We start from the raw sequence: 12153 nt of genomic DNA, 5'->3' as shown, positions 1-12153 counted from the left end.
ATCCATGTTATCCTCCAGGTCTGACATGTGCGCACGTGAATCTCTGCCATGCGTGAAAACCCTTAATATTTGCCTTTAATCACGTCACGTGACAGAGGATCGGGTAGAATGCATTTCTGTTATCATAAATTGTTTTCAGTCTTTTTCTTGCTGATCATTTTTGAAACTTTGATAACTCACAGTTACAGACTAATTTGACACGAAGATCTACTGTCACCAACATTGTCACCGCGGTGCACGCGAAAGCATTTAAGTTTTTTTATTTTGTTTTGTTTTGTTATTTTTTTTTTATCACAGCCACGTCCTTCCAATGCACCGTGCTGGGATCTCCACTTATCTCCGAGGTACAATTATTGGACAGTACAAGTTTCACGACAAACGCTCTCAAGAATTTATGCATCATACCACTCTAAGATTTACAGAGCCAGTCTTGTTTGAAATCGATTTATATGATTATTATTCAAGTGTCACGCACACTGATAGAGTCAGAGATTTGGTCCGCGTGAGTTCCTCGCATGATAGCGTGCCACTTAAAATAAGCTGGAGACGCAATGCTTTGTTTCTTTCTCTCGATCACTACGCGGAAACTAAGCAGGTTTCTTGGAGTATTACTAACTTCTTCATCAAGCCTTCGGTTTCATCTCTGAGGAAGGAAGCAACTTGCAGTAGGACTTTCGTCTAACTATCAGCAAGACTAATTAATGACTGTGTCAGTCAAATTGTAAATTGTCGAGTTAAGATTTGTTTTATCAGAACATGAGCTTCCTAAAGTTGTAGAACTCAGTGGTTTACGAGTTCCGCATCAGTACGGAACGACTTAATTTGAGAAAGGTAAGTGCTATCTTGACACTTCTTTACCTTCGCTTTTTGGGCGGAACTGTTTTCGTTTATCTTCTCCATTGCGAAATTTGGGAATAATCGCTCACTGGAGCCAAACGACATGTTATAAACAATTAATTTAAGCGTTGATGTACTGAGAACCAAACTCTTTCGATTGACTGGCTGGATATAGGAGACTTGTGGAATGTTCTTGGATCTGGTTAATCTTCTATTTTCTTTCAACTTAGTCAAGTTTGCAGGGATTTGTTTGGTTGGTTTTTTTTTTTTTTTTTTTTTTCGTGTGTGGAATCAATTTGAGATAGTTTGAGCTGCTTTGATAATCTACCAAAAATTGAGCTCGAAGAGTAACAGCGCAGGCATCTAACTAGAGCCTTGTTTACAGTTATTAGGAAGACAACAGTCACTGCTTTGTTAAAACGTTTTGCAATCGTCCTGTTAGTACGAATTTTCATAAAAATAAGTAAATTCTTGCTCTCATGGAATTTAAAACAGTCAGATTCTCGCTATTGCTTAAATAGCGCTATCTACTGCGAGGATCGTGCATCATACGTATCTAATACCGCAGTTCAAAATATATGAACTTCATATATTTCATTGTATCTAAAGGGTTTTTCCATTCAACAGGGAGTTCACCAGTTACGAGAGATAAATTCAAAAGATGACAAATAGACGGGGGTAGTTCCTAAGCACATTCTTTAAGTTTGTTGGTTTAATTACCTCAACCTTTTTACTCTTAAGATCTGATTGTAAATTCTCTCCTCTAGGTTTTACGCATTTCCTTGCTAATTAGTTACGAGAATTTGATGTTAGATGCGCACTACCAGGTATTAAACTCTTATTACCAGTCTGCTGGATAATGTATGAATATAATGGGGAGAAGCTACGGGTTAATCACTTCTTGCAATATCAAACAGGCGATTGGGATTAAATTGAGGTAGGCCATTACGAGCTGAGGAGAGCGTCTAACGTCAAAGCTTCTGACATGTATTTACAATGTAAATTTTGTACTTGCTCGATTCCGAACTTACTGTGGACGATAGATTACGAGTATTTTTTTCAGGTCTGATTTTCACTATTGCTCAAATAGTGCTTTACTGCAAAGGATCGTGCACATATACGTTTCATAACCGCAGTTCATACATATATTTCATATGTTTGTTGTTGTTTGATTTATCATCTACGGGTTTATGTCGAATTAATTTGATGGCCTGCTCCCAGTTGGCTTGTTAGCTCAATTGGTAGAGCGCTGCACTAGTATCGCAGAGGTCAGTGGTTCGAATCCCGTACAGGCCTGAAATTTTTTTCAGGTCTGATTTTCACTATTTCTCAAATAGTGCTTTACTGCGAAGGATCGTGCACATATACGTTTCATAACCGCAGTTCATACATATATTTCATATGTTTGTTGTTGTTAGATTACGAGTATATCTTTTCAGTGGGTGAACTTAGCCAATTTAGTACACAAGACATGATCTTAGGCTTTTAAAAGTTTGTTTTTGTTTTGTATACACCGTTGTTTGACGGAGTGTTTTTGGAGAGTTGTTGTTTTTGTGAGTAGTGACTTGTTTTTAAGAAAATCAGACGCCCAGCATTGTATTTAAACTACATATCCCCATATCCCTGACAATAAATGAAAGCCACTGTTTCCCGCTGTTTTTTTTTTTTTCCCCTTTTTTACGCGCCTGGCTTTTTGTTCGTTTCCAGTGACTTAGCACCTGACACATGCAAATACAAATAAAACCCATAGTTAATTTCTCCAACGGACACGTTGAGACCACCTCACCCCTCCCTTCCACCCTGCTCATGTATTGTTCCTCTTGTCTCTTAACCCTGTAACTCCCAAGATCTGATCGTTAATTCTCCCCTCCAGCTGATACACATTTCCCTGTCAATTAGTTAGAATTTGAAGTTACCAGGGATGCTGCTTTCAGAGAGGTCCGCATTACCCATTGAAAATACTCGTACATGTGCTGATTAAAACGCTCATAACTTTTGAAAAGTCGAAAACGAACAGGGGTTTTGCATATGTTTACCTATAAAGGTCTAAACTTAACAGCTGTGTCGAATAGAATTGTCAATCAGGTCCCAAATCCCAAAACTTCACGTCCAAATCAAGGTTATTTACGGCCATCGGCCGATAACGATTTATAGGGATCAAAATATGTTCAAACTCGCCCTTTCAAATTTATCGAGAGGGAAATTCTAACTTTCTTGCCAAACTACATAGGTTTTTAAGTAATCTTATTCAAATTTCGTGGCTTAACTACGTGAATCAGATGTCTTACAATGTTACAAAGGATGCCTGTTATTCAATTTTTGAGACGTTGCAACGGACCCTACGGATTGGGAAATAATTAGGGCCCCTAATGCAGTCAGAAATCTATTTCGAATCAAATCAAATCTAGTTTTAATTGGCTCTGTCCTAAGTTAAGTCTTTCAGGTGACAGCTGGAGTTTCAGTCAAAATTATTTTTGGCGCGAAATTGACCGGGTGGAAATAAGAGAGACAGCCTCTTCAATGGTTAACCATCTTGCAAAAGCGAATGGATTATTTTACCTGAAACAGTCAGCTTCATGGCCAAACAATCGCTGACAACAATAGGAAGTGAAATTAATTAGTCAGGAAGATCTTTAGTTTGCAAAATTTCAAAACCGGTAATATGGAGGAGAGCTTCGAATTGCTAACGAAGAGAAACAATGTCTTGTCACCTCTCTGCGCCTTCTAACAAAGGAATTATGAAAGGAGATATCGGGGGACTATAGATGAATTAATGCCGATTTAATGCCAATGACAACGGGGAGGGGGGGCGGCGTGGGGAAAAGAGGAACTTATGAATATTACAGAGCTGAGAAAAACAAAGAGTGAGTCTCAGTAGCCTGATGGTTAGTACACTAAACCCCGGGTATAGAGGTCTGGGTTCTAAACCTAGCCGTGTCAATATGTTTGTGTTTTTGTGCAAGACATGACACTTTACTCTCACACTTGTTGTTTCTTGTGTATTATTTTTACATGTTAATTTGTTAGTTAACGTGTTTGTACGTTTCATTAGTTGTCACCTGGGCGGCGATGTGTACCTGCGGTTCATGTTTATATCGTTGCGTAATGTTACGTAAATTATGTCGAGTTATTTCATGGGGTTTGTGTAGAAATGTAGTCCTGTGGATCAATGTTTATGTCTACTCTATAAGAAGCAGTGTCCTGTCTTTTTTTTAAATGCCTGTAAAGTTATCCACTGTAAGGTAAATATATGTCTTTATAGTAAGTTATTTGTAAGTTTTCGTTCGAGTACATTTTTCCATGGGGCACAGACAAATTTCATTCTGGAACAATCAAAATCTTTTCATCTCCCCAATTACTCCACCCCACCCCACCCCTCAGGGAATAAATAATGACCGATCCCTTAGCAACCAAGCCACTGCAGTAGAACATACTGTCTTTGGAGATTGCTTACTCATTTTTCCACGAAACTGGTCAGCAGCAGTAGGTATTGTTTGATCATGCGCTCACTGGTTCACGTGCGCCTGGTGAAAGCTGCTTAGAAGAATTCCCTGAAACATACGGACTGTAATGCTTTAGCTCGAGAAATGGGTTTAACGACACTGTTGATCCAGCGATCTGGACTTCACCTTCTTTTTCGTAATGTAAGATTTTTAACCTTGGTGTTCGAACCGTTATATTAGTTTTAATGAATTTTAACGAAACGAGAATTCTCAATCTCGAAGTGAAAAGCTTAATTACATAATCGCACGTCTTTCTCGAACAATACGATTTGTTTTACATGAGAGGTTTTGGAAGTTTTGGGATCGAAGTAACGATAGAATCAGAAATCAAAGGAATAATATCATTTTTAATTGTCATTCTTGTATTTTGATATCTATAAGGAAAGACTAATTCCAGATCGAGTTCGATACAATATCCAAGGGAGTAAAAGCTGCATTTATTTGTACTGCAGTACTTGATTTGACCTTGTTGTACTTATCTTTCGTTCTTAATTTATCTTGAATCTTACAAACAGACTCTTATTTTTTTGTAGGTTAAGGTTCGTTTTTTCGCGTCTGGAGTAACGGTAAGTGCCCATAACTTTAATATTATTTGAGGTACACAACCTCCTCGGAGAATGTAAACAGTTTTTAACTAAATTAAATGTCCACCGATGTTAATTTTTGTCCACCTCTTCTACCTTGTCTTTTATTCCCACGTGAATAGTGATATTATCCCGATACTTTTGAGAATGTAGCTGGGGGGGAGGTCTCTGGGTGGCTGTGAACTTCCCCACCCCACCTCTGTAAGCCTCTTTTTGTCACACAGAGTAAAACACAGGGTCACAGTCAACATAACATTTTGTTGTGTGCCCTCTGTTTGACGCAGTGTGACTCCCTCCTGCCTTTGAAGAAATCCTGGTGGTTTTTCTGAGTTTACCTCTGTATTTTCTGCTACTATGTTACTCAGGGTTCATGTTGAGAGCTGGTAACTGGTTATTTTTACCAGCTGTTCAAGTAAATGTTACCAGCTATTTCACTGAGACCTGGGACTGAAATGTTTACTGAAGTTATCCAATGATTTTTTTTTTTTAATTTTTTTTTGGAAAAATATCTATTTCCTCCTTCCAACCAATGTTGTGAAGATATCTATCACATGTTACTGGTTTGAAAATACACCATAATTATGTTAAAGAAATCCTGCCTTTTCGACCAAACTCATCCCTCGCAGTCACCTCATGAAATGGCCTCCACCATGTTTTCCATTCCATTCTTCTCACGGTTAAGTGAAAAAGCCCAGCATTTTTGGAGAAATGTCGCAGTTAGCAACATGGCATCCACACATGGAAAACCTACCCCTAGACCCTAATGGAGGCCTGTGCGACCCACACACCCCAGCATGGGGGAAGGTAACAAAGTTACCTACTATTTCTTATTTTTTACCTCCTATGAAAATCTTTAGCAAGAACCTTGGTTACCTAGGGAAAGCCTTGATTTTTCTGCAGTGTTCATTACTTTTATACATGCAGGCCCCTTGTGGAATTATTTATTTCTGGATGGGTGCTTTTTCAACATTCATGGCCTTGGCTTCGTGCATTAAAAACAGCAATCTCTCCTTTATTTTGATTGAAGGATGTGTCAAAAATTAGAAATATTGGTATCTCTGCCCATATTGACTCTGGAAAAACCACACTGACAGAAAGACTGTTGTTTTACACTGGAAGAATCAGTCAAATGCATGAGGTGAGAATAAATTGAGAAAATTGGTTTGCTTGAACATAATTTAACAAATCAATAAGGAGTAACGTGCTCTGTCCTCTTATCACCAACAATATTTTGTCATCACATTGGTCAAAATTTTTTTTGACTCAGACGGTGCAGTCAGACACCTGTATTTTCTTAGTAGCAAAAGTGTTATGAGCTGTAGTTACATGTATGATATATGATCATTCTATCTGATTTTTGGGGTTAGATGAGTCTGGAGAAGGACCTTGAACAAAACCTCATCTTTCAAACTGGCAGTCTAAATCCCACAGGGATCAACGAATGCTTTTCATTCCTCTAATTTATTCTTGTTTTTCTCGTTGCTATGTTCCCACGAATAACGTAGCTCCATTTTCTGCCTTTAAAAGCACACACAACCCACAATTCCTCTATTCGCTCCGACGAAGGGCTAACGCTTGAAACGTCAGCTTTTGTAATCGTTACAGTGGCCAATTTACCATTTCAACTTAGTTGATATATCCAAATTATTATAGAGGAGGACCTGTTGTTAGATGCAGTGACAAAAAAATTGGACAATGTTGCAGGGATGTAGATAATAGCCGGAAGCCGAGAAAATTACCCAGCCGTGAATGCGATTTTTTCGGTTGTAAAGTACTACTTCTTTCTCCAAAATGATTTTAAATGTTGTCAGAAGATTGGTATCTATTTATTTCGTTTTTTTACACCTTTATTGCTGTCTTACCTGAACTGAAAGAATTGTAAACACTTCATTCAGTGTGATAATCGCATCATTCGCATCACATCGTCTATTTTGCAGGCCCAATGGCCAGCGGCATTTGTAGTTCATGTATGGGAAATAATGAATGCCCTTGATTTTGCCCCCAAAATCAAGGAAATGCATCTCTGCGAGTATGCATTTTCAAAATTTCCCGGGGGGACATGCCCCTGGACCCCCCAGGTACCGCATGCCAAAGGCCTATCATTCCTAGATTTCGGCCTATTAAAAACTTTAGCTGCATCCCTGTGTTGTAAAACTTCAAGTCTTGTTGAATTTGCGATTGATTCTTTTAATTGAATCGTCCTAATATATAACAAAATTTACCTGGTATCGTAAACCTACTAACTTTGTAAACACAACCTTGTCTTTGTCTTCTCTTTGAAAAAAGGACTGATCAAAGTCTAATGCACATGCAATCATTGTAGTCAACGTCATGTGTCCATCAATCAAGTAATAACTGTACAGACAAAAGAAGTATCTGGTTTCAAAAGATTACAAAATTGCTCTGGTGTGGGGCATCTCCATGTTTCCAACAGACAACCTTTGTGGAAGTCATCACCAGAGTCAAACGATTATGGCTTCTGCTGATGTTTTCAAAACATGAGTCATTGTAGCCTGCAGTGCCGGCGTATTTTGGGCGCACGAGTGCACATTTTCGTATTAGGCCGCCATCTTAAAAGTATTTTTTCCTTCCCCTCCCTCTCCCCCGTTGCCCATTTTTCCACTTGACACCTACTCCCTCGGCAAATATTTCCTCGCCCCAATCCTCCACAGTTACCAAATCTAAGATGGCGGCCTAATACAAAAATGTGCACTCGTGCGCCCAAAATTCGCCGGCACTGCAGGCTAGAGTCATTGCTACCAACAACAATCCTTTCCAGGGCTCAACTCTCACCAGCACGACCAGACTACATAATTATGACAAGCAAATGAGAAAATACAAGATACAGAATCTTACTGTAGTTGATGAACTGTAATGCAGTATATCTCAGGTTTCTAATGATTTATTGAAGAGAAACAGTTTCTTTGCTCAAGAAAGATAATGTTGATGTATTAAATGGATCGGATTTTGTTGTTGGTATTGATCCTCATTTTCTAACCAGGTGCGAGGTAAAGACAATGTAGGGGCCACTATGGACTCCATGGATTTGGAACGACAGCGAGGAATAACCATACAGGTAGATATTAAGAAGTAATTGTTATTTATTAATCTGCAGTTCAAATATATGTAAATAAATAATAATGTTCATATAGTCACAGTCATTCATTCATTACTCAAGGGTTTATTAGAAACCAACAAAATGACCTGCTCCCAGTTGGCTTGTTGTTAGCTCATTTGGTAGAGCACTGCACCGGTATTGCAAAGGTTATGGGTTCAAATCCTGTACAGTCCTGAATTTTTTTAGGCATTACTTTCATTGGTGACTAAATAATGTTTATTACTGTGGCATCAAATAGTTGATCTTCACAGAACCACAGTCGAATATGGAGCCTGGCTATGGAGAGATCCTTTTTAATCGTTTTACAACCCCCAAGAACGTTGAATTCAAGGTCGTTTTTTTTGCTGTAGGACTTCTAGAAACAAAAATCATATGAATGTACAATTGGGAGATGATATACATGATTGTGGTAGCAACATTGCAGCATCTTAAATTTTTTGTGATTGGAATGTTTGCAAAGCGTAGTGAAGATAATATTTTTTAGATACAGCACAAGTTCTGTTGTTTTGTTACCATCTGTTTATAGAAGTGATATTATTTTTATATTTTCGTGTACTTGTTGATATAACTGAATACATATATCTCTAAAATATTTATCTTAGTCTGCAGCAACATATGTTAACTGGAAAGATACAAATATCAACATCATTGACACACCAGGTGAGTCCTGTTGATGCTTTACACCCTAACATCAGTTTGCAAGTTCCCCATAATAGTACATGTCCTGTACTTTATCCATTTCCTAAGGTGCTTTCCAGAACTTGTTGCAGCTTTGTCACAGAGAATCCTACCTTGGTCAGAAAGGATAAACTTTTGAACTGTCATCACATACAAATGTACCTGTAGTTATGATGTGGAAGTGTTAAGTTAGAGTATTGAATTTTGATAACTTTGCTGACAATTTATTTTTTCATTTATCAGGACATGTGGATTTTACAGTAGAAGTGGAGAGAGCCTTGAGAGTTCTTGATGGTGCCATTCTGGTGTTATGTGCTGTTGGAGGGGTGCAGGTTGGTTTTGTTATCTCCTTAGTAAAGAGTAAGGCATCTTGCTGTCTTTCTACAGGCTGCTCTGTATCTCCCACAGCTGTGGCTACTTCATTCCAGGTTCTCAGCTCTTGCTACATAATTATCAAGCTTTCATGACAGTACTTTTCCATTCTCAGGATGTTAGCCAGTTGAAAAGGAGCAATCAGTAAATAATTATTGACAATAATTATAACATAACCAAAGTAAAGTGCATGTTCTGATTGGTCAATTCAGCGTCCACCATTTACCTGTGGGTGTACTCTGCTGACGTGAGCAATTGTTAAGACTACTTTAGCACGTGTGCTTGTTTTTTCTGGTCACGTAAGATTTGTTGAATAAAAGAAAACTCTTTTACTACAATGTATTAATGTTATATTATAAAACAAATGGAAAATGCCACAGTGTACATCCTTGAGTCATGGATCGATGCACTTGGGAGGTTTGCTAAGCACTCAAGAAGCTAGAGTTGCACTCGGCTATTGCTTTGCTTGACTCTTACGCTTCTTTCATGCTTAACAACCTCCTGTGTACATGTATAACTCAATACTGTAAGCTGTGGTGTTTACCATTTGTTAATTAGCAGTACAGAATATTATAAGTTGAGAAATGACTGTGTAGGAGAAGTGTCGTTTGACAGGAATGAGAAAATTGCAACTCCCATAAAAAATTCTTTTTCTTTTAATTAGTATTTTTTTTTAATGGTTACTTGCAACAGTCTGAGTAAAGTAATATTAACCAGGTGTCACAAGGTAACATTGTTATGATACATGAAATACTCAGTCCTTGATTTTCAGGCAAGGATTTACATAGATGTATCACCAAGCATGGATGCTTTGCAATTTAAAAATCTATGCTTTGCATCCAAAAGGCTGAAAACGCTCTTTTTTAACCAAATTTTAGTGGGTTTTCATAGTCCTTTATGTCCAGGCCCTCAGCTACAAACGAGAGCCTAGGGTGGTTCTATATAATTTTGTAACAAATTTTTTTGATGGATCAATACATTTTGTTTCTTCTAAAATTTAATCAAAACATGCCAAATCATTTTCTAACAAGTTCTCTTTGTTACTTCTGTAGTGTTAGGTTACCATAGCAACATTACAGCCCCCGTTTTTTTACCTAAAGTGCAGTAAAAAAAGAGTTTGTAGCATTCTGCATGATGCTGTTTTTACAGTCTTTTAAATGCCGGGGTTTGTATTCATCAGAAACTGTGGCGGATGTGGATGACACACTTGGGGAGATGTTTCTGGAGGAGATACCACCAACAGAAGAACAATTAATTGTAGGTATTAAAAAATATTATGTCTGGTGTATGGATGGATGGATAAAGCTGTTTATTTTGACAGACTTCCTCTCTCTTATAATTAGCTGAGTTATACCTGCATTTTGATTGGTTTTAGGATATTTTTTGCAAAGATGTTGAAATGCAAAGTTGAAATTGTATAAATTCTTTGAAAACTAGTAGTGCTGTTACACATGCAACATTTTTCTGGAAGAAAAAGCCACTAATTATCGCTAGTACCTATCGTGGTTCAGGAGCTGTGCCATGGAAGGCCCCCCGCCCCCCCATCATTTTAACACGTTTACCTAACAGGATAGGATAGGATAACTTTATTTATACACGGTTTTTCCATCAGTTGATTTAGTTAATTCTATACTAGAAATCTATCTATCTAACTACAATAATAATTTGATAATAACAATTCAAATTAATGAAATAAATAAAGAAAATTCTGCTTTTCATGGAGGCCATGTCTAAAATTTACTTAGAATTAAGATCTTACTTTAAACTGTGGTGACTTAATTTAGATTTGAAATCAGTCAGCGAAGACGCTTGTCTTAGGTCTACAGGTAAGTTGTTCCACAATTGAGCTCCGCTGTATAAAAAACTTCTCTTGAGATAGTCAGTTCGAGGTTGTGGAAGAACTTATTTGTTTTCTGTATTCCTTAAACGATAAGCATTTCATCTGTCACGATATACAAATCTTGATCTCAGATAATCAGGTGTCATACCATGTAATGTTTTATACATTAGGATAGATTTCTGTCCCAATCTTTGATAATAGAGTCTTCGCAACCCTAGCGCCCGTAACAAATCATCCAAATTACTAGTGTGTTCTTAGGCAAGACACTTTTCTATAAGAGTACCTCTCTTCACCCAAGTGTATAAATGGGTACTGGCAATTTAATGCTGGGGCTAGCATCCCATCCAGGGGGAAGTAGAAATACTCCTAGTCGTTTCATGCTACAGAAACCGGAGTTAAGCACTAGCCTAATGGGCCATTAGGCTCGTAAACAGACTTTACATTACTATCATAGCTCGCTGACATTAGAATGCGAGCTGCCCGATTTTGCAGCCTTTGCAGTTTTTCAGAAAGGCCTTTGTTACAGTTTCCCCACACTACGTTACAATAATCAAAATGTGGTTGAATAAGGCTGTTATAAACTCTAATTAAAACATTAAATGATGTGAGATGCCGAACAGCACCCGATTCGCCCTTAATCTACCGCTTATAAGCGAATCTAATTATACCAAATTACCGCATACATGCTGATAAAGTAGGACCTATTTACCTACTGAGAACAAAACAAAGGCCAAAACAAAACAAAGGAAAACAAAACAAAGGAAATGATTTCAGAATGTTTTCGGTATCGCAGTCGCACTTGACATGTGGCAAGGTTCAAGCAAAAGAGGAAAATTCATCGCTTTTACATCTGGTAAAAAGAGATCATGGATAAAATTCCACGCGTGAAGATTACTGAAGAACAGAAGAACATTCTGAAATCATTTCCTTTGTTTTATTTTCCTTTGTTTTGTTTTGTTTTGGCCTTTGTTTTGTTCTCGGTAATCTAATCTCAGTAGGTAAATAGGTCCTACTTTATCAGCATGTATGCGGTAATTTGGTATAATTAGATTCGCTTATAAGCGGTAGATTAAAGGCAAATCGGGTGCGAACAGTACCGTGACAACCGTTTTTGTTCCTGGGCACTAGTACTGTGTGAGCAGATAACTTGCGAATGGAAACCGGGCTAACACATGACCTCTTGGTTCTAGTTAATTGTTAAAATTTTTACAACTCTACACC

At 37.8% G+C, this 12153-nt stretch overlaps 1 protein-coding gene and 1 long non-coding RNA gene across 6 annotated transcripts in view; both read left to right on the top strand.

The window, feature by feature from the left end:
- LOC148726432 (elongation factor G, mitochondrial-like) overlaps window positions 1-12153 on the top strand; it is an 89518-nt gene that overhangs the window by 62097 nt on the left and 15268 nt on the right. For 4 of the 5 annotated variants that reach the window (XM_088727376.1, XM_088727377.1, XM_088727373.1 and 1 more), the window contains exons 1-4: window positions 7928-8000; window positions 8645-8702; window positions 8964-9052; window positions 10273-10349. In XM_088727376.1, the coding sequence (XP_088583502.1) occupies window positions 9031-9052; window positions 10273-10349 (99 nt within the window). In that variant the 5' untranslated portion in view covers window positions 7928-8000; window positions 8645-8702; window positions 8964-9030. Of the gene's footprint in view, window positions 1-7927; window positions 8001-8644; window positions 8703-8963; window positions 9053-10272; window positions 10350-12153 lie in introns of those variants that run through there. The other variant, XM_088727374.1, reaches the window with a different exon arrangement.
- On the top strand, window positions 4245-5968 carry LOC148726434 (uncharacterized). Its single transcript, XR_015989175.1, has 3 exons — window positions 4245-4481; window positions 4874-4906; window positions 5849-5968. It is a non-coding gene; the product is annotated as an uncharacterized LOC148726434 (long non-coding RNA).

The sequence above is a fragment of the Stylophora pistillata genome, chromosome 7 (assembly GCF_964205215.1).
Source record: "Stylophora pistillata chromosome 7, jaStyPist1.2, whole genome shotgun sequence".
NCBI lineage: Eukaryota > Metazoa > Cnidaria > Anthozoa > Scleractinia > Pocilloporidae > Stylophora > Stylophora pistillata.
The sequence above is the reverse complement of the archived record's forward strand: the minus strand, read 5'-3'. Positions and strand labels throughout refer to the sequence as shown.